A 22,649-nucleotide genomic window follows, 5' to 3' on the forward strand; every position below is an offset into this window, starting at 1 on the left:
AAGAGAAGGGTTTCTACACCCCTGTCCTTTCCACCCTGGGAGAATAAACCAATCTCTTCCCCGGGCCCTGCAATAGGTCTTGGGGCATGTTTGGGATGAGGCTGGGGACGGGGCTGGAGAGAAGAAGCCAAATCAGGCGCCATCTTAAACCAGCTTTTCCCCCATTTAGAGCGACCTTCTACAAGGTCCTTCTGGGTCTGATCGCCCGCTTTGCATTCATCTTTCTCTCTGTCTTTGTGCAGGGGGGTGGGGTGATTTAAATTCATGTTTACTCAGTGGAGGGCAAAAGCGGAGTTTCATCCAATTCCAAAAACCCGGCGTTCCTAACAATTGTAGGGATGTTTCATACCACTATATTACAACAACCCAGAGGCTCTACGATTAAGTTAAACCTTACTAGTTAAACCTGACAGTGGAAGCATGTAGCCAGGCATAGTTGAGAGTTTAGCCCCTGAACTCGATATTGCTTTTAGATACAGGAGTGCACCCGTCAACCTTTGCATTATCTGGTCACCAGATCAAATATGTATCAGGCAGGGAGGGGTGAGTGGAAAGAGTGTGGCGCGTTTAGGCTTTATTAGATCACATTGGTTTAATAGATCACATTTAGTAGACATTTTCTTTTTTTAAAAAAATTACCCTTTAAAAACAAAACAAACCTAGTGACACTGCTTTAAATCTCAAGAATACAAGCCAGTCACCTTTAAAGGCCGCCTGGTGTTTTAATTTCTGACTGAATCCTTTGGTCTTTAATCCAAACATAGTAAAACAATAGAACGGAAGATTTCTTATTGCTCCTGATTTACAGAGCAACCTTCTTCTATGCTGGAAAGGGAACCTGGTCAGCTCTTGTTCTCCACTCCTCTCTTTCATGCCACTGGCCACTTCTACTTTTGGAGACCAACTCTAGCAGCCAACTCTAGAAACCTGCTGAGTCTCCTTCATCAACCTCAGAGCCTAAAATACCCCCTGCCTTCAGCTTCTTCCTTATGCCCAGGAACAGCTTCTGTCCTCAACCCAGCAAGATGCCAGGTGACTCTAGTTTCCTCTTAAGTGCTAAGGCTGGGGGGGTGGGGGGGTGTAACCTAGACAATGCCTAGCTCTCTGCAGAATTAAAGGGACTAAGTGGGTGATCTGACAGTTTGGAGGGGAGCTTTCGGACAGGTTCCTTTTGAAAGATGTCCCTGGCCGGGCTGAGAAAATGTACCAAAAGCAAAAGAGCATCCTTATATCGGCACTCATGATGCTTCGTGATGCCAGAATATTTCTGCCTTTTTCACTAGTGTGCAGTGGTCGGTGGGGAGTCTTTCCTTGGAGTTTTTCAGTTGGGAGGGAGGGGCTGATCTAGACATATCACAATAGGAGTCTTTTGTTAGGAGGCATGCAATTATTTATTTTCAATTAATGCACACATTTCATTCCAAAGTCACTCATTTCTCTTATGTGTTCTGTGCTATATAGAAGGATTCAAACTGTGGCTATGCTTTGCCAAATCCTCCTTGTATTCCAGGAGTCCCAAGTCGGAGGGTGTGAACAAAGCCAAATCTAACCCTATCTAAAAACCAGACATCTGGGATAATCAGATTAATCTTCTTTAGGATATCAGTCTCAAATAACCAAACAGTAACCAATTTCTCCTTATAGGTGGGTCCCAAGGCCAGACTTTTCTGAAGAGAAAGCTGAAGGGAAAGGAGAAGAGGGGAATCATTTTTACACCCAAGTAGGAGTGAACAAATTTTGCAGCTTTAAATTATTGGCATTCTTTTAACGTTTATGTATGATGTAATTCACAGCTATAGAGGGAGAATAAAGGATGCACCCCAGATTTGAATGCTACAAGGGGCTGTAAACCACGCTCTTCCAGATACTGTACATCTACAGGAAAAAAACCCAAACCTGATAAACAACAAAAGTAGGGAGCCTCTCTGCCCTAAAAGGCTCAAATGGCCACATTTTCCTACTAAATCATTCTCCTTGGTGCCAGCCAAATCGGCTCCGACTTGTTTGGAGCAATATGTGCTTCAAAAGGCTGGCTCTAATTTACAGGGGAAGGAAAGTTTCTTGTCTGAAATCTGCATCCTGGAGCATCAAAAAGTGGTTTGTCCCAGGAAAACTGATTTTCTACTAAAAGATTCAGAAGGGACTGTCTTAGAAGTGTGAGGTTGAGATGGAGGAGGTTTTCACGGGTACCTGGACTGCAAAAAGGTCTGTGAAAATGTCACCCTGCCTCACTGCCTAACCATTTACAAATAAATGCATTAGTAATTTTAGCCAATATCCCAAACCAGGAGGAGGATTACGGGCATCCCTCCCTGAGTAGCAAAGTTCTTCTACACTTGTGAACTTTACACAACAATCACATTAACCTGCTGCTCCAAAGAACAGTCACTCCAAGATGATGTCAATAACCAACTTTTCAAAGCAACCCTCCTCCTTTGTTTTGCAGTCCAAATTTGGGGTTGTGACCCAGCTGGGAATGGATTAAGTAAACAGGTTTTCACGGGATTCCTTTAAATATTGCACATAGAATCAAGACGTGTGTGTGTGTGTGTGTGTGTGTGTGTGTGTGTGTGTGTGTGTGTGTGTTAGGGTAATGAAAAAGTGAAGGCCTTTGCTTTCTTGTCCTTGCTCCTCCTCTTTCTTGGGCTTCTATATCACTTCTCTCTCTTGTGTCTTGTTCTAGTTCCTTTTCCTCTTAACTATTGCTCCTCTTGACTTTTTGTTTCCAACTCTTCTTTATTATCCAATTCCTCCTCTTTTTATCTTTCATAAAATTCCTGGGCTTTATCTATTGTATTTATCCTTATTTTTCTTATCCTGCCATGTTATTAATATACCTTCAGGTACCAGCCAGCGGAACATTATTTTACTTTTTATTAATTGTGTTGTGAGCAACTGGTAATCCCTTTTTTAGAATTAAGACCCTCTCTCTCTCTCTCTCTCTCTCTCTCTCTCTCTCTCTCTCTCTCTCTCTCTCTCTCTCTCTCTCTCTCTCTCTCTCTGTGTGTGTGTGTTAGGGTTATGAAAAAATGAAGGCTCTGAAAAAAAACCCCAGACCCCTTGATGGTGTATATGACACTTGGGGGATGGGGAGCACTTGCAGCATGACAAGTCTTTTCATGGGTTCAGGAGATGGTGGTGAAAGAACCATGGTTTGTTGGGATGCCTTTATGGGTCAAGGCCTGGTTTGGTGAAAAACTCAGGGCAACAGCCTTGCAAGACTCCTCCATCTTTAATTTTTTTTTTTTTTTATTTATTTTGCAAGGCCCGGAAGGAAGCCTTGGTAGAAGGAACCAAGGCCCCTTTCTTTAAGCAAGGATCAGGAGCACTCTCCCTTTTCACTCACACACACGCTCACAATATACAATACATACCCGCACAGGAGTGTGCTCAGTGCAGGGTTTATCTTCCTATTTTGTCGTCCTGCTCTTTATTGCCTCAGCACTCTGTAGATTTTCTGGGAAGCTGAGCCCTATTTTAATGTTAGGCAGACAGGGAAAAGGCAGAGAAGGTCCCCCGTCTAGGCTTCACCTACATAGATGGGTAAAAGACCAAGCCATTGAGAGACAAAAGGGAAGGACTATTGGAGTTAGGGAACCCTTGCTCAGATGGTGGGCGATGGAGGTGATCAGTGCCAGCCTACAAGATAAGGGGGAAAGAAAGCCTGCTTAGGAACAGACAGGGAAAAGGAGCGGAAAAAATAAAATGTGAACTGCACATTGCCCCATCATTGAGGTAATATTTGGCTGTTAGTGACCAGTGGAGAAGGAATCCCATATTTTTCATTTTTGGCTGCTGTGGCTCATGAGGTCTTGAATCCAGCATTTTATCCATCACTCTTTATCCTTCTTCTTAATCTACATTGATCTTACCTCCAAAATCAACGGGCCCATCTTATGGCTGATCTTGGTTGGGTCAAGAATTTTGCCAGCTTTTAAGCAACCACAGCAAGCCTGGGGCCTTTGGTAGGACTCCTACCAACCAGGGTGCCTTTCAAAGCTGTCCGCCACAGGACAAAGGGCATTGTGCCTCGCCTTCCAAACTCCCTTATGTAAGGAGATCCAGCATCATCTCTCCCTCCCCCCCCCCAGCTACAATCCAAAATCAGAATGTTCCATCAAATGGGAAGCAGGAACTGACTCACCCACACCAATTAAGCACCTCTGAAGCCTTCTAAGCCAGACAAAGGTGTGTTGACTTCCCTTCCTAGAAAAGGAGAGTTGTTGGCTAAGAGTGTGGCAGCCAGCTCCAGGACAAACAATAGCTCCACTTTAGCCTTCCTGGGAAACACCTGCAGGTCAAGAAAAGATAAAATTCTCGGAAGAGGCAGAAGGCCAGCTATAAAATCAAGGAAGGACCAAGACCAACATTCAGGGAAGAGGCGGGATTATCAACTCAACCCAGTCAGGCAGAGTAATAGTGATCCTCGGTATTTTCCCATCAGACTAGATGATCTTTGTGATGATGACTCTTATTACTACTGTACTGCTGCTACTACCAGGGCATTGCTTGGTATCCTCCATATAGCTCATCAGCTCTAGAAGACCTTGGTTAGTGACTCTATGGGATGGTGGGAGAGACTTGTAGAAATCCAGGTGACTAGGTGTTAAAAGAGTAAACCAACCCATCTGGGAAAGCTTCAGGTTATCCATACCCATCCTGGTGACCTACAGCCATGGTGGGCTTTAAGGACTTATAATTCTCAAGAAACCCACCTTTGGGCTGGAAGTCATAAAAGTGTTCTGCAACATATATTTGGAAGGGTTGAGGCTGAAGAAGCAGTTCTATAGATTGTAGGAGATGTGAGCTAGAAAAAGATGCATTCACATTCAGGGGATTCTCGCCCTTTCCCTCCTCCAGGTTGCCTTGTTGCTGCCTGTGGCAGGAGTGAGCGAGAGAAAAAAAAACTCACACTGTTCATAATTTACAGGCTTATAACATTTATGAACAAGTGTCCAGAGTGCAGTGAGAAATAAATGATTCCTTTTCTCCGGTGATCTTGGGACTTGAGATCACCCAATAAAATGGTTCCATGGTAGTTTCAGAAAATTATGAGTCACATGTGGGGGGTTATGATTTACTTTAGCAAACTCAGAGAGGGCCACTAGTTTAGAGGAGCATCGAAAAGGAGGAGCTAAATTCATGGAGATATTTAGCAGGAGCTATTGGCCTATTGTATTTCCATGTTCAGAAGTTGTCTTATCCCAGAGTGTGTGAGGCATGCTTGGAATTGAAGCCAAACAACATATTTCAATCCCAAACATCACTTTCCTGTTAACCAGGAATATATAGTTGGCTTGAGAATTGAAGGTGCCTTTGTCTGAGTTAGATTTGGGTTAAATGGTGGTGGAAGGATGTCATTGCACTGGCTCAACCTCTCAAGAGGAAGAGTTTTGTTGTTTCCTCTGATCCACTTGGGATCAAATCTTGCATTGCAGGGTGTGCCCCAATTTTTACTTAAGTACCGAGGGCTGAGAATTGGGTGTATAGAACACCCCATTGCAGTCTAGTAGTCTTCTCTCCCTAACTTTTCTGTGAGTTAAATCATAAGTCTCTTTATCCCCGTTCATTTTTTTTTTTTAAAAAAGAGAGAGGTTATTATTGTGCCTGTAAGAATTTGACTGTCAAACAGGAACTGTTCCTTTTCTCCTTTTATTTTTTTATTTTTTACTTTAGGTACATTAATACCCCTCCTATAGCAAATAAATAAGAAAGGAGAAACTGAAAACTTATCCTGTCATTGTAAATAGTAATAATAGCAACAATAAAAAAAACTCTGTGTGTATTTACATACCCAGTTCCATATGTTACAGAAATAGGTATGTATCTGGCTATGTATGAATGCATGTAAAAGCAGATGCAGGAGCTTTATAGAGGAAATATTACTCTCCCTTTTGGTTACAGCTGCATTTGGCTTGCTAATATTGCCCTGATTCTTTCTTTATAGAACAGAAGCGGAAGGTAGTTTTCCATCCAAAAAAGTAATATACATATGTGTGTGTGTGTATATAAATAAATAAACAAACAAACACACACACACACACACACAAAACACACACATGCATATGTACAGAAGTCACAAAACAACAAAGGCCAACAATTTTGCCAGAAATCAGTGCCATCACCATAAAAGCTATTTATTGGCTGTTTGCTAGGAAATACTACTCTTTCAGTAAAGTCCCAAAATGTTTGGTTTGGTACCTTGCCCATCAAAATAAATCAAGGCGACAGATTAGGAAGTACATAAAACTATATCTCTAGATAATGATATACGAGACCACAATAAATATAAGTTACATGTTGAAGCTGCTGGCAGTTATGGTTGGAAACCCGTAACTCATTCATTTAACCCTGGCGGAATGTTTGTCTTTTAATTACAATTAAACAGCGCACTTGAACATTTTTCCTCCCCCCCCCCCCAAACTGTACGAGGAGAAAGAAACAGGAGGGGGAAGGGAGAGATAACTAGCAAAGCAAAGAGTCTAGAGCAGGGACTGTAGAGGGGAGTTATCAAACTTCTGGGACGTTTATTTGGTTAAGAAGCTAAACTATGTAGAAGACCAGGGATGATTTTTTTTTTTAAAGGGGGGGGGTATTGTCTTTCTGGACAAGAAGTTTCTTTAAGCCCTCTCCATCTCCTCCAAGGAAAAAAGAAGGGGTCTCCCATGGCCTGCTTTTCCAGGATGGAGGTCCTCATTTGGCTTCCCTCTCAAGCCTCTTGTGCCCTATGGAGACCTGATCAAGAAAATGAAGGGAGATGACTTGGAAAAGTTTGGCCACGTAGCCTGGGCACTCGGAGGCTGTCGAAGAAGTCACTGAGTTCCTGACGTTCCTAAAACACTCCAGAAATATTTCTACAGGGCTCCTGCTTTTTAACTCCACCCCCGCCCCATCCCCGGGGAAAAAAAAAGGAAATAAAGGAAATGGGGGGGGGGGAGACGTACTGAACAACCTGAGCTACCTACCAGGAGACAGGAAGGAGAGTCTTGGGTGCTGTGGTCACGCGTGCCCAGGTATGAAAAACGAAAGCTTCGGGTGCAGATCCTGCCACAGTAGGAAGAAAACCTCGCCAACACAACGGAGCTGGAGGCCCAAAAGTACAGCCATCAAGCGAACCGCTGGCCTGCAAGGGTTCCCTCATTTGGCAGCCAATGGCCAGAAGCTTCCACTCCGGACTGTTCAGGAAGGTCTCCCCCTGCCCGGCTTCCATTACCAGAGGGAAGCTTGGACCAGCTCAGAAAAACCGGCTTCCCTGATCTGGTTGCCTTCGTCCAAAAGAGGAACTGCCTCTTGCACGCAGCAGAAACCCCAAAGCGTCTTGGCGCACCTTTACCAACGTAACCGATTTTTTCCGCTTTGCCTCTTGGCGTATATATATATATATTTCTTTTGCTTTGTTTTTCTTTCCTTTTCTGAGTAAAACCTACGTATGAAAGATGAAGCTGCTTATCTGGTGAAGTCGCCCCCCCCCCCAAAAAAAATATAAATAAATAAATAAATAAATAAATAGGCAAGCGACTTACTTGACGTTGGAAACTTTGTTCTCGCCTGGACTAGCCCGCTATAGGAACCCTTTCAAGTTACGGGAAGGAGGGGAAACAAAGTAGGCAAGGCTTGGCCGAGACTTCACCCTGCCTGCTTTTCTCTGGAGTTATTTTGGTGACAGCACCGACCGATAAAGCGCATTGAATCTGCCCGAAGCCCAACTCTCCCCGCTTGCCTCCCCTCCCCTCCCCGCGCGCCTCCCCACTCACCCACCCACCTACCCGGCTCTATTACGATGGAAAATTTCTTTACAAAGAGCCGAAACAGGGGCCATGCCTTTAAGTTTGTCTAAGGCGCGTTGAGAGGTACACGTTGAGAGACTTCACTCAGGTCACGGGGGAGGCTCAGAGGTCAGCCTGAGCCGTTAAGAATAAAACTGCTGGCCTAGAAAAGTTGTCCTCTGAATGAACCCACTTTTTCCCCCCTTTTCCCCCCTCGAACTTCAATGAAGTACCTTTCAGGGTCTCGACATGGAAGCTGAGAAAGAAGAGAGAAAGAGGGAAGCGGGAGGTGGGAAAAATGGTGGGATGGAGGTTTGGATCTCTTAACATTCTCTTTTCTTTTTTCTTTTCTTTTCTCTTCTCTCCCCCCTCCCCCAAACCCCACACCTCTTCTCGGCTTGCCTTGATAAACATAATCTATGTTTGGGGGGGAGGGGAGAAATTATGTCATGGCCATGTCTAAATTAGATTATTAACAATAAATATTAACAAACTAAAAGACTCTGATTGCAGAAGGGCAGATTACAGAAGATGAAAGAGTGAAAGCGAACTTCAGGGGGGAAATAAAGAAATAATCCAGGAGAGGCTGGGGGAAGGGATAGAGCACTATAAATATGATACAGCCACATATTTAAATAAGAGGTTTACTGGAAGGTTTAAAAAAAATGAATATGCAGACTATAGAGTTGCAAATGTGATCGATGATCCCCCTTGTTTCCCCCACCCCCCACCCCTGGCTTCCTAGGCAGACTCAGAGAATGCTCCCAATACAAAGTCCCTCCACATTCAGAAACTGATCTTGGTCACAAGGTATCAAAGTGTGTTGTGTATAAGTGTGTGAGAAAGAAGAATGTTAAAACAAACCATCTAGTGCAATACAGACACATCCATATCAGAGTCAGAACACTTATTAGTTTAAGTATGGAATATCAATGCGGGTATGTATGAGAGTGTCAGTGGTTTTTTTTTTTTTTTGCAAAACGATGACCTTTCATTTTTACCATGAAAAACTATTTAGAACTTTGGAATTCTTTTTAATCCCTTTATTTTTATCTCTTATTTCACAGAGGGCCTATGTATGAAAAGTGTGTGTTTACGTTTATAAAACCTTTGGGAAAAACTGAGTGCGCTTGTCTTCTTACAGCAAGATACCAAAAATAGTATATTTGAATAAATGATTTTTTTTTAACTGGGAAGCTGATAAACATACACACTCAATATATTAAATATGTAGCTGAAGTCATGCACAGTAAATCTCGGCTGTGTTCAATAGCATTTCCTCAAAAGTTAGTCTGCACAGGACTGCAGTCTGAATGCTTATCTATTTTCCCCTCTTGATCTATAAAATAAGGTGGACAAACAGGCCTGATTGTGTGATAAGGAAACACTTTAATTTATAATTCCCATACACTTAACACATAAGTCTGTATTCTTTACTGGGAATAGTAAAAATGATGCCATAGGTTTTTGCCTGGCTGCTCTGTCAATCATCTCTTCAACATACATCAGATGGATTGAACAAGTAACAGGCTTGAACTGTCATCCTCTTCAGCTGGACCTCAAGTTTCTTTGTGAAGTGGTTTGTAAATGAATTTGGATGATTACTATTAGGTTTAATTATGCCCCATTTAAAAACCACAAAAATTCTACATTAACCTGAATGGAATGGCTGAATAATTTGAATATGTCTGTCAGTCATTTCCTGGGTGTTCCATAGGCCTTGGATGTGAAACTGATTTTCTTTATCATCAACAGAAGGCTATAGTAACATGCCCTTCAAAAATCATTCTCCCTAATCTTTCAAACTCCTATGTCAGCTGAAATGTGTGTGTGTGTGTGTGTGTATATATATATATATATATATATATATATATATTGTTGTCTGATTCACTATCAATGCTATAGATAGCCCACAAATTTTGCACATAATTTAAAGATAACAATATATGCAAATAAATTGATTCTTCTGCTCTTGCAACCTAACTAATTTCTGCTTTCAGGTTATTAAAAGATTTACCCAATGCAAGTAAATATCCTGCCACTACCATCTAAAAGAAGAGTTGAAAAGCATAATTTGATCACCTACTTATTTTCCATTTTCAGGGCCTGCTGATCAATAGGATAATCAGTGCACTTAAAAAGGCACTTGCTAAAGTACCTATCTTATCTATCTACAATCACAGTAGAACTATTCCTTGTGCAAACACATCTGTGCTACATTTTTTCCCAGTCACCCTTTCTGCTTCCCCTCAGAAAGTAAACATCTCCAGATTCTCTACAGCACTACTCTTTCTCTCTACTATCTCCAATATATGCTAGAAACTTAAAGTACAATAACAAGGGGTAAATTTGAGCTAAAGTTGTTTACAGACAGCAAAGGAAAGCAATTAACTCGATAACATGATTAAAACAAGGGAAAGAGGCTCATGTACCTATAAAATTTTAAAAACATGTTTTAAAAAAAGTAATGCACAAACACATCCAGAATCAGCTGAATCTATTTCTAATCAAACACACGTGTATACCTCCAGGGCAAAGATTGCCTGGTAAAAGTGTGAGTTCAAAGACATTGCCCATCTTGTGATGTCACAGAGTAGAAGGGGTGCAAGTCACAATTCCTAAAATCAATGGCAGATTGACAATTTAGCTTCCATGGCACTAGACGACTTAAAAAAAACAACACCACCCCACACCTAACTACGGAAAGTTCTTCAAACATAGCTGAGAAAGGGTATTTTTACTCAGGTAATTCTGCCCCTGCCTATTCTCCCAGCATTTTATTTTTAGTAGCAGGCAAAAAAGCAAAATAACTCACCAAACATTCCAGAGTCAGTCTGTGTCACACTCACTTGTTTTGTTTTGTTTTGTTTTATTGAACAAGGGGACTTTCACATATACACTTAAAACTCATTTATTGCAGGTTTACAATGATCATGTAAAATTAGTCCAAAAACACAAGAACCACGACGAAAAGCCAAAAAAAAAATAAAAATAAAAAAATCTACCCACTGATTTCCCCCCCCCCTTCAATTCGCTGTCTAGCTTGCTCTCCTTATCTCTTGCTGCTCACATTGAACTAACCAGACGTTTATTAGTTTCTACTAACTCTTGTGTGCCATCCCCACTTTTCGTAAAAAAAAAAAAAAAAACCTTTCTCCACATTTATACAAGAAGAAAGAAAAGGAGGAGGGGGAGGGAAGCCTTCAATGGTCCTCTTTTTTTTTTTTTTTTGTTCTCCATGTGTAAACTCAGAGAGCAAAATAATTACATTCTTTCCTTGCCTGTATAATTATTAGCATATGCCCCGATTTTTCATCTAAAACAGAACATTTAGTTTCCCAACCCAACACGCACACTTATATACATACATACATACATCCCCATGCAGACACATCCGCATACACAGCCCATCCTTCCATTCTCTTTCCTTTTTTAAAAAATAAATAAAACCCTGAAAATGGTGATTAAAAAACCCCCCCAACAGGTATGCCACCTAGCCTCTCATGCTAATAATACATGCACCTAAAGCTTGAGATCTCCAATAGACCTCATTCTTTTGTGTATGTGTATGTATGTGTGTTTTCTCTCTCTCTCTCTCTTTCTTTCTCTCCTAAATATATATACACGCACGGGAAAACTACGAGGAAAAAAACCCCCAAAATATATAGATATATATTAGATTCTATAAATAATCAGAGTCAATTTGCATGGGGCGTTTTTTTTTTTGTTGTTGTTGTTGTTGTTGGTCGGTTTGTTTATAACCTTGTAATATCCTCTGCTCGTGGCTCCTGAGCTGAGCTCTGCGAATGATCTTCGCCAGCAACCGCGTTGGAAGAAGAAGCGGGCAGGGAGCCGGCTGAGGAATTGGCCGGAGCCGTGGATCTCACTTTGGTATTGGGCAGCCGGTGGTCTTTTTTCCATTTCATCCGCCGGTTCTGAAACCAGATCTTGATCTGTCTCTCCGAGAGACATAAGGAATGGGCGATCTCGATGCGCCTCCGCCTCGTCAGGTATCTGTTATAGTGGAACTCTTTTTCTAATTCCAAGACCTGCTGACGGGTGTAGGCAGTCCGGGACCGCTTAGGCTCGCCTCCATTGTAATTAGGGTTCACTGGAGAAAACAAACAAACAAGCCAAACCAAACCAAAGATTCGCATGGATGCAAGGAAGCGGGGGAATTGGAAGGGGGGGGGGGGGAGGAGAGAGAAAAGAGCCGGCGAGATCTCCGGTGGCTCAGGGCGCCGAAAAGGGGGGGGGGGGGCGAGATCGAAAGAGGGAGAAAAAGGGGGAAAAAAGGGGGGGGAGCCATCCGCCTACTGGGTTATAAAGAACCCAAGACTTTTTGCTCCTAAGAAGAAGGGGATTCCTTGGCTTGGGAAGAGCCTGAATTATTTATGCACCCCTCTCCAAGCCTTTGGAGTTTCACACATACATAACAGAACGAACCACATGGCTGGGGCTGCCCAGACTAGCTCGGCTATAAAATTTATGGTGGGTGTAATTACCCGCTCGGAGTCGTAAATCCAGCTCAATTGTGCTAACCCAAAGACTCTCGTCGAAGGCAAAGGAGGAGACTGGGGGAAAAGGGGAGAGAGGGAGGGAGAGGGAGCCTGAGAGCTTGGTGGGAAGCGGGGGGGGGGCCACAAACACACACACACACACATCTACACACACACACACATCTACACACGCATCTGAGAGAAAAGGAGCAGAGGAGGAAAAGTTGCCTACCAGTACTGACGTGGATTTTTTTCATCCATGGGTAGACTATGGGTTGCTTAGAGGCCGTGCTGCTGGGATGCTCGGGGTTTTGCTGGTTGCAAGCTGGAGGGGCTGGGGAAGGAGAGGTAGCCGCGCTGGAGAGAGCCGTTTGGTCACAGAGCTGCTGCGCTTTCTCGGGGAGATGGTGGCCTCCGGGCGTCTGTCCATGGCCCCGTGGATGCGCGGAGGGGTTGCCGGGACCTTGGAGGCTGGCACAGCTGTACTGGCGCTCGGGGTAGCTGGGTCGCTGTGGAGGAGGAGGAGGAGGTGGTGGTGGTGGTGGAGGTGGAGGGTACAATTCCTGGTGATGATGCTGGAAACTGGACTCCCTAGTCCGACTGTAATATTCCGGACTGTGGTCTGGGATGTAATTATTTTGCGAATATTCTTCGCATGGAGGAAATTTCGGATCGATGTAGTTAGAGTCCATCAAATACGAGCTCATGATCATTAATTTCTGGAGTGGAAAATAATTTTTCTCGCTTTGTCGTTTTTCTGCTCCATAAAACCCTCCTACTAGCTGGCGACCCCGTAAAGTTACTTTCACCATGTGACTCGTTGCGCCAATCACGCCAGCCGCGCTAGTCCCCGGATAAGGAACCAAAAGCTTATTCAAAGTGTATCCAATTTGTGTGCGCGCGCGAGTGTGTGTGTGTGTGTGTGTCTACACGAGCGTGTGCGTGTGATCTTCTTGTTTGGTCGGTGGTCTCTCTCTCCCCCCCACCCAATTCCGAGCAGAAGGGAATTGGGTGAGGGGGGGAGGGTAAATAATGCAGGCAGCCAGAAATGGCTCTTCTCTTCTTTGCCTTTCCTTCTTTTCTTAAAGGACCACGTCAAGTCAAGGAGGTGATAGAAATAAACTCCATCATTTTTGGCAGACAGATGGGAATGTAGGAAAAGCTTCTTCCCATTAGGTTTTCCCCACCCTAACCCACCCACCGCCTGTCAGGTACTCAAGCAAGCCCTTTCTTGTACACAACCAAGAATGGAGTGAATCTCGCTTAGGAGAAACACCCAAGATCTCTCTTTGCAGGGCAGGGAGAGGAAGCGCGCTCAAAATTGCTTTGCTTGTTTCACCTTAAAAGAAAATCGGGAAGGGGGGGGAGGGTGTTGCCTCCGCCTCCCTCCCCTCTTCCCCAGAACTCAGCTAGTATAATTGTCTGCAGAAGCGCCCTCTCCGCCCCTCCCCATAGACCACAAGCTCCCTTCAAGACGCCCAGGCTGAAAAGTAGGAAGAAGTTCAAGATTTGCATGCCAATGATTTGTGGGCAAGAGCCGTGGGGGGGGGGGGAGGGGAGAGACAAAGAAGTCAGCTTACCTGCGAGGGCGGGGGAGGGGGGTTGGGAGAGGAGCAGGGGCATATGCAAATCACCTTTGCGTCATTTGGAGTGTTCTAGGAATGCTCATTAACCTTTGCTTAAGGGCGATCTGAGGAGTTGCAAGAAGAGCTGGAAACTAAAAGCGGAGGAAGTTCTAGGCAGCCATTGGGCAGGTCCATTACCCTTCCGAGGGTGGGAAGGGGGAATGAGAAGGTGACAGTAAGGAGAAACACACAGATAGAGGCTCTCTTCATTTAGATCCGGACTTCGTTCAGTCAAAGGTTATGGGGAGGGGGGTGTTTTATAATGGGGGGGGGGGAAACGTGCACACCCAACACCCATCTGGACTGAATGTAAGACAGAAGGATGATAGTTATGCCCCATCCCGGTACAAGAGGTAGGCACGACACACACACACCCGACCCCCCACCCCCAACTAATAGAAAAGTATAGGGCCTTAATTTAGAACATCTGGTTTCCTTATGGAAATAGGAGTGGACAGAATATATGCCCAGATGCCAATATAAACAGACCCCTGGGTAGGCTAAAGAAGTTGATCTGAAGCAAACATTTTAAAGTGTTCATTTATTGCAGTTAAGGGCTTTATCTATAGCCTACATGAAGAAGGGGGCACCGAGAGTTGGATTAATCCCTTGTATTGCTTGATAACAATTATAGTTGAAAATCATAGCTTGCAGGGCATTGCAATATTTTACTTGATAACAATAAAAGTGACACATAAAGTTAACTGTTTATGTTTTATTTATTAGACTAAATGTGCCAGCGGTGTCGGAGGCTCTGGGCTGGTTGTAGCAGTTTTTATGGGGCTGTAAAACGCCATAAATCAGTCACTTGAAATGGTTAGGTCTCTCTCTCTCTTTCTCTCTCTCTCTCTCTCTCTTCCTTTTCCTCTCATGCATGTTCTCTCTTTGACAAGGGCTTGTGCAAGCCTATGTTTGCAATCTGATTGTTTCTTCTTTCCAAGAAAAAAGTAATAATTGTGGCTTTTATTATCAGGAGAACTATTTACCTTTCTTTTTATTTTAACTATTTATTCATCATCTAGTTATGAGACTCCATTAGATCTATCAAAATTATATACACACAAAAATATACATGCATCACCCACCCCCAAACATTTGAGATTTTTAATTACATCAGCAAGTAAGAGGAAATCAAAGAAAACAGAACATTAGCAAGCTTTTTGCATCATCCATATATCCCCCTAGAGACGAATTTGCAATAGAGGTGCTCACACAAATTCGATTCTACAGGGTATATATAAACGACTGATGAGTTTGTCCTTTATGAGACTAGAAAAACCTGAGAAATATATTCCTCCTCTTTCCCAATAATCTTTCTTTCTTTCTCTCTTTCTTTCTTTCTTTCTTTCTTTCTTTCTTTCTTTCTTTCTTTCTTTCTTTCTTTCTTTCTTTCTTTCTTAGCAGGTGTACAGAGTTCCAAAAAAAGCTTTTTCATAAATTAAACTCTTTCTAGCTATGCACAGTTTTGGTAGATTTTAGCAAGATGGAATCCATTCACTTTGGCAATTAGGCCTAAGAAAGTGATTTCTAATTGGGCTACAGCTTATATTTATTGCATTTGGACATTTAAAAAGAGTACATCCAATAAGTACTTAGTAAAGCCCACCCAGCCCTGTTCCTTTACTGAATGCTTCTCATGTGCAGTATTAAAGGGGAAAGTACAGTCTGGGATGGTACTCTACTCATCTATGGGTATCTAATCCTTCATTTGAATGGTTATTTACTGATTAACTCTGGAAGAAGAAAAGGAGGTTGAAGCTGGTTTTATATTCCCGAGGGAGAAAGTTATTTATTATTGTATACAGTATATATCATTCTATTCTATTTATTCTGGTCTATGACTATAATAAACTGAATTGAATTGAATTGAACTGAAATTCTATTCTATTCTATTCTATTCTATTCTATTCTATTCTATTCTATTCTATTCTATTCTATTCTATTCTATTCTATCCTATCCTATCCTATCCTATTCTATTCTTGAAAATGTATTAGTCTTGAATCACCTTATTATAAATATGCCTTCCTCAGCCTGGAGTCCTCCAGATCAGTTGATGGCTGGCAGCAGAGTATGAGTGATGTAGTCCAACATAGTGTAAAAGGCAAAAGAGAAATATTGTGAGATTAACTCAGCAGTGCACCAAATCCCATTGATTCAGATAACTGTCCCTAGGAAAGGAATTCTGATACATGCTCGGATAGGAACAATTCGGTCTAATGTATCTGTTGCTATGTGTGACAAGCAAAAAAGAAAAGAAACTGGGAAATGGGGTGGGTTGTTTCATCTTAAAATCATGGCATAGAAGGTAAACTAAATACATGTCAACTGGGGGGGGGGGGCGGGGAAATGACAAAGATTTCTGATTTTGCAATTATTATTAATGCCAGAGGGTTTTTTAAAATGTCTTTTTTATCTCTCTCTTTTTTTTTTCCTGAGAAAGAGTATCCTAGTATTCTAGCTGCTGGTAGTGATGGTATCTTTACTCCTGGCTCTGGTATTACCACCAGCTGCAGCAAGCAGCATTTACAGCTGTTTCTTCTGAACTTTGCATATCTCAGGGCTCTTATCACAGGCATTTACCTTCCTAGTGCATTTTATCCCACTGCATTCACAGGGAGATCAGGAAATTTCTTGCCTTGTCTCCTTTTTATAAATGTTAGCAGAATCCAACCTGATGGTAAGGAAGGATATAAGAAGTTTGAGTTTTAAGCACCTCTCAGTACTAAGGCTCAAGAACCTTAGGGCTGTTCTGGGATAAGGAAGAACTCTTGAATAAACCTGTTTGGCAGGCACTGCAAGATCATGCCAGCAATTTTGGAACTTAGATGAACTTTTTAACTCTGTAGAAAATTCAGTGGCAGGATATCATCCAATTCTCGCAGGAATGCTTGGAAGTCCAAACCAACTGAATTTACTCCCTAGTGAAAGAGTGAGTTTACTTGGTTAGCTGAGCCAACCATTTGATTATTTTTATTATTATTATTTTCAAATTTATTTATTTTGCAACCCAAATTGTGATGGCTTGGTTTCTTTCTTTGTGTCAATTTATTCCCTTTCCTCTTCATATTTTGACTTAGGTACATTCTTTTTAATAAATGATATTTCTCTCCTGAGTTATTACCCCCTCTCTCCCCACCCCACCCCCAAAAAACCTCAGTGTGTTTGCTTAGCTTGATTCCTTCAGGGTTTGGGGACTTTTCTTCTTATTGTCCCCATCAAACAAGGCTCCAAAACCCTGTGGGAAAAAACAAAACAAAACCATAGTGGAGCACAAACCTCTTTTGTTTCTATTTAGCATCCTTCTCTCCTTAGCCTCACTTTCTCCTAACCGGCAAAAAAAAACAAAAAAAACAACGTGGGTGACACACATTATTTCTGTAATAATTACTCTCGATCAGCAATTGCAAAAAGAAATAGAACTTCTCCGGGGAAATCATTCCTGATTCTTAATACCTATCCAAAGCAGGGAATCGGGTTGGAAAAACATGTATCTTTTTGCTTCCCATTTCCAGGACTATTTCTGAGTACAAAGCGTCCCTTTGACAGTATGGAAGAAAAATAAGTGCCCATTGTCCCTGCGGATTCATTGTGCAAGCTATTACCATACTGACCGCTTGGTAACCCACACCTCTAGCCATTTACAATCTGTGCATCTTGGATCCACCCTCCTCGGGCAAATAAATAAATAAATAAATATAAGCATCCCCCCACCCCCAAATGCAGTATCAAGCCACAGAGGGTTTGTTATTTCCCTGTTTAGCGATCCCAATAAATATTAAATGAATAATCCCCCATCACACAAAGCTTTATCGTGCGAGCCATATACTCTTTAATGTTAAGTATAACCAAGGCCATTCCCTAGCCGAACAAGGCGGTCATACACGTGCACACACAGATACACAGACACAGGGTTTTTTTTTTTGTTTTTTTTTTTTAAAAACACATCTCAAAGCTGTTATTTGCAGACACCTGAAAAGATCCAAGAATATAATTCAACTTCCAAGCTTTTCTATGCACCAGAAATTACTTTTTTCCTACGTGAACAAAACATTTCATATCCCTGATCAGGGAGTTGGACTCTTTTTTTGGATCAAAGGATTGTTCACTGACTAGATGGGAAGATGTGTGTGCATGTACTACATATGCGTGGGTATGGTGAGAAAAATGTTTTTGGGAAATGGGGAGAGGAAGATCAGTTTTACAGAGCAGAGTTCTTTATAGCACATTATTTGAATATCAAATAAATAATCCTGTTTTCATTGAAAGAAAACAAACCAGAAATTAGTAGGTATGAAAAAAAACCACAAAATCTTTCCTCATTGGCCCTTCTTCCCCCTCCCCCTTTCTCTTGCTTCCCACAATGTCAGGAGGTAGATCTAATTTATGCAAAGAAATATGCAAATGTTTAATTGATTTTTTTCCCCTTAAATCTCTTGTCACTAAAAAAAAATGAGTTGGTGTGAAATGATTTGAATAACCAGAGCATGTCACTAGACGTAAAACTCGCATAGCCCCCATCTTTTAAGCCCTATTTCAGTCTCATTTGTGTAAGTATTTATTATCTCTATTATTAAAACATTAAAATTCAAAAGAAAAGAAGAAAGAAAGAAAGAAAGAAAGAAAGAAAGAAAGAAAGAAAGAAAGAAAGAGAAGCATATTTATGCAAACTATTTTCTCATCCTCTCTTCCACCAGTATCCCATCCCCACTGCGTTCACCCCTCCCTCTCTCCCTCCCTCTCCCAGGAATTCAATTTTCTTCAAATCTCGTTGAAAGTGGCTTTTTAAAAAGTGGGCGCATTTTAATATTGCTTAGACAGCGTGACCTGAATTTCACCTCCCCTGTTTGACTTGATCCAATAGGTCACTGCCAAGGAGTTATTGATGGGGAACCTCCATTGAAATTTGTCTCCTCGCAAATGGCCTTTAGATCTTCTAGCGAGTTCAATAACTAGTTATAATGTAGAAGGGAAAAAATGAAGCCCAAAGGCAAACTAATATGATGTTTCATTTTTATGCTGAAGAAATTGTTGGTTTTTCTTTTCCCTTTTCTAACCCTCCAACCAACTCATCCCCACCACCCACCCACCCACCCCCGCCTTCAAAACAACTATCACAACAACAGTCTTCCACCCCTTCTCTCTTTCTCTTTCGCTTATCAGCCATATTCACATCTATATTTCTGCCTTTCATTTATATATTTATTTATGGTTTGAAAGTGAACTAATTCAGATGCTCCAGTTCGTGAACTCTCCAAAGCACATTTATTCCGCCCTCTGAGTAGGGATGATGTTTGCTTCAATTTGTCCTTAATTCTTTTAAAGCATAATAGCTAACCATAGACTTAATGTAATTAAGGATAAGGCTAAACTCTCCGCCAACATGCCAGGATTTACTTCTGAGTAGAAATGTACAAAATTGATAGCACTGTTACTATTCTTCCTTCCTTCTTTAATTTCTCTCTCATATTTTAAAGGTAAAGCTGGTGAACTATCCCAAATGTTACATTAATGGAAATGTTTTGGGAGAAAAGGGCAGGAAAGGAAAGGAAGCTTGTTTTACTTTGTACAGCAGTACTAGGAAGGAAGTCCTATTTGAGTCGATGGCATTTGCTCCCTGGTAAGGATGGATCCCTAATAGATTGCAATTTCCCCACTCTGTATATATATTGTTGAGATTGGTTAATCTGCTATTAACCAACAACTCCCCTTTTGCTGAGAATTCTCTGTGACTTGGGTTGGAAATATTTGGCCCTTGGAAAGGTGAAAATATATTTGCTTTCTTTTCCAACTCTGACGATCCATCATTGGTAGTTGTTAATGTTTGGACTAGTGATAATTGGAGAATGAAAACTTGGTAATATTCTGTCTTTCCTTTCGTTCTTTTTTTTTTTTTTTTTTTAGTGCTGAGATAAAGACTCCAAAACCTTGCTGGGGAAAAGCACAGGGGTTTCTCCCCATAAATACCGCTGATGCCTATCTTATCACCCTGTGGCAGAATTTTCAGAGAGGCCTATAACAACAAAGGGCTCTTGGGAAAGATACACACACACATACACAGAGAGAGAGGGGGGGGAGGGAACTTTGGGGTTGTCTAATAAGTATCTGAAATTAACTAGCTTTCCTTTAAAAACAGAGATCTATTTTAGATTGCTTTTTCTGCCTTGACCACAGTGGAAAGCTTGCTGAATAAATTAGTTCATCATGACTCAGAACATCTTTTGTCATTTGGGAGAGATGAAGAACCTGGTCTAATAGTCCAGAGGTTGGCCCTATCTCTTCTTGCTGGTAAATCCAAAAATTTGCCCCCTTAAAGGAAACCACCCAGGCGCTAGCAGTCAATGAACTAATAATAGTGCAAATGGTTGGGTGTGATCACAATAGGAGGAGCAAAGCAGAGAAATAGCTTGTTCCCATCAGAGGTTGGGACTGCAGGGAAATAAAATATAGGGTCCCAATAAAGAAGAATATTTGTAGCTCAGGGTTGAAATGAGGAGTCCTTGGTGCTCTCTGAACTTGGATGTTTTCTTGCAGATCTTTCATTACCCAAACTAGGTTGCACTGATGATGTTACCTAGTTTGGGAAATAAAACATCTTCAAGAAAACAACCAAGCTCAGAGAGCACCAAAGATCCCTCAGAATAGGGCCCCTTTCATATGTGTGGAGACACATCTACATGTACATCCTGTTCAGTGGTGAAATCCAGCAGGTTCTACAGGTTCTGGGGAACCAGGAGTGGAAATTTTGAGTAGTTAGGAGAACCAGCAAATACCACCTCTGGCTGGCCCCAGAGTGGGGTGGGAATGGAGATTTTGCAATATCCTTCCCCTGCCACGCCCACCAAGCCACACCCACCAAATCACACCACGCCCACCAAGCCACACCCACAGAACCCGTAGTAAAAAAAATTGGATTTCACCACTGATCCTGTTATGCTTCATCTTGCAACTACTATTATATTTGTTTGTAGGGATACGCTTGCTCCACTTTAGGTGATGGCAACTGATATGAAAGACCTTTCCAAGGCATTTAATGGAAAACAGTTCTCTCACAATGCCACTGGATGTTGCAATCCTCTAGCCATGGACTGACACTCCCAAAGGATAATCTCCTGGTTCTGGATTGTCGGTGGTAATTTCAGAGCATTTATATTTCCCAGATTCTGGCACAGTTGGATTTTCCTGTGTCTGGAATATGCAGTCGCTTTTGCAATGGTCTCTGTTCTCCTTTTAATTATTTTACTCTACTTCTGACTCTCCCAGAAGAATTGAACTTCTAATATAAACATTATCTTCTAAGAGCAGAAATGTCTAGAATAAGCAAAGGGGTGATAGTTTGCTTCCTTGATTATTTCAATTGAGAATAGACTAACTAGTGCTTTTTAGATGACCTGAATAATTGCTCCCGTTGCAACCAACCTTGAATGTTGGTTACTTTGGCTGTGGAATCTGGGAGTTTTAGTCCAAAACAGCAGTGGACACCAGATTGAATATCTGGATTTAAAATATAGTATAACATTCAAGAGGGCTAAATATATAGGTTTATACTACACATCCCATCAGACACATCTATGGAGCATAGAGTAAGCTTACAGGACCATTGTTTCCATTTCTATTTAGAAATAAGATCCTCGGAGTTAACAGAGAATACTCCCAGGAAAGTGAATTGTAGGCTAAATGCCTTCAGTTCAAAGATATGCTGAAATGATAGGAACTAAATAGCTACCAAAAATATTCAGTGTAGTGTAAGATGAGCTAGCAATGGTGAGCTATGCCACACAGGGATGTGATAAGAAATAAACTCTACTTTCCCTCAAGGAAAGACCACATGTTTAAATAGATGCATAACCAGCCTGCCACCTTCTCCTCTGCTACTGAGGGTTTGGAATACTATACCAGAAATGAAATAAATAAACAGATCATTTGGATTCTTTAAATGAATGTTCCTTTTATCTGAAAACTTCATTTCTGCTTTCAAAGCAATACATAGCAATGTGACATTTATTGCTTTCTATGATGTAATGCATAAGCATATTATATACCAATGAAAGATACGTATAGGATACCATTATAGGCGCAGGAACACACTCACACTCTGCAAATATAGACAAAGAATATGAGATTTAAAGGAGTTAATATACAGGTAATATACTGTTGTAATCATACTTGTGTGGATTTTGTGAATAAACCTTATTTGCATCAACAGCAAATAATAGCATCAAAAAAAGCTGAGAGGTTGTGATGCAGGCATATGTAAACTTTTCCCTATCCCACCTCAGATTTGGGGGAGGGGGGGGATGTGTAAATGTGAAGACTTGAGAAGAATCAGGCTGCTGTTCTGGGTAGGGGAATCATCCCTTACCTAGCAGACCAATATTTGAAGGATATTTTGCAAGGAAGAGAGTGGTTCCATTTATAAAAAGATCACTAGGATCCTTTTAGCACCATTAACCTTTGCGCTGTTCTATAGAGAATGCTCATCTTGCATTCTTCCTACTTAATTTGAATTTGTGGTCAGCTGGGTGCTTTCCTCTCTCTTCCCCCCATTTAAAAAAATCACAAAGGAAGAGAAATAAATAAATGGGGTTGGATGGAAGATAGACAGACAGAAAGACAGAGATAGATGATAGATAGATAGATAGATAGATAGATAGATAGATAGATAGATAGATGATAGATAGATAGATAGATAGATAGATAGATAGATAGATAGATAGATAGATAAAGAGAGAGGGGGGGAGGGAGCGAGAGAGAGAGAGAC

General features: G+C 41.6%; 3 protein-coding genes across 7 annotated transcripts in view; all 3 read right to left on the reverse strand.

The window, feature by feature from the left end:
* The window catches only part of HOXC4 (homeobox C4), a 46,412-nt gene extending 32,625 nt beyond the window's left edge, over positions 1-13,787 (reverse strand). The window contains exons 1-2 of the mRNA XM_034419102.3: positions 12,498-13,787; positions 10,582-11,877 (exon numbers count right to left, since the gene is read on the reverse strand). Of these exons, the coding sequence (XP_034274993.1) occupies positions 11,522-11,877; positions 12,498-13,077 (936 nt within the window). The 5' untranslated portion in view covers positions 13,078-13,787 and the 3' untranslated portion in view covers positions 10,582-11,521. The remainder of the gene's footprint in view (positions 1-10,581; positions 11,878-12,497) is intronic.
* Positions 1-22,649, reverse strand: part of LOC132711019 (homeobox protein Hox-D3-like) — a 170,958-nt gene that overhangs the window by 110,910 nt on the left and 37,399 nt on the right. The gene's annotated exons all lie outside the window — the stretch shown is intronic.
* The window catches only part of HOXC5 (homeobox C5), a 73,508-nt gene that overhangs the window by 32,625 nt on the left and 18,234 nt on the right, over positions 1-22,649 (reverse strand). The window lies entirely within an intron of this gene.

This window comes from Pantherophis guttatus, chromosome 2 (genome assembly GCF_059756535.1).
Source record: "Pantherophis guttatus breed Tessera chromosome 2, ASM5975653v1, whole genome shotgun sequence".
NCBI lineage: Eukaryota > Metazoa > Chordata > Lepidosauria > Squamata > Colubridae > Pantherophis > Pantherophis guttatus.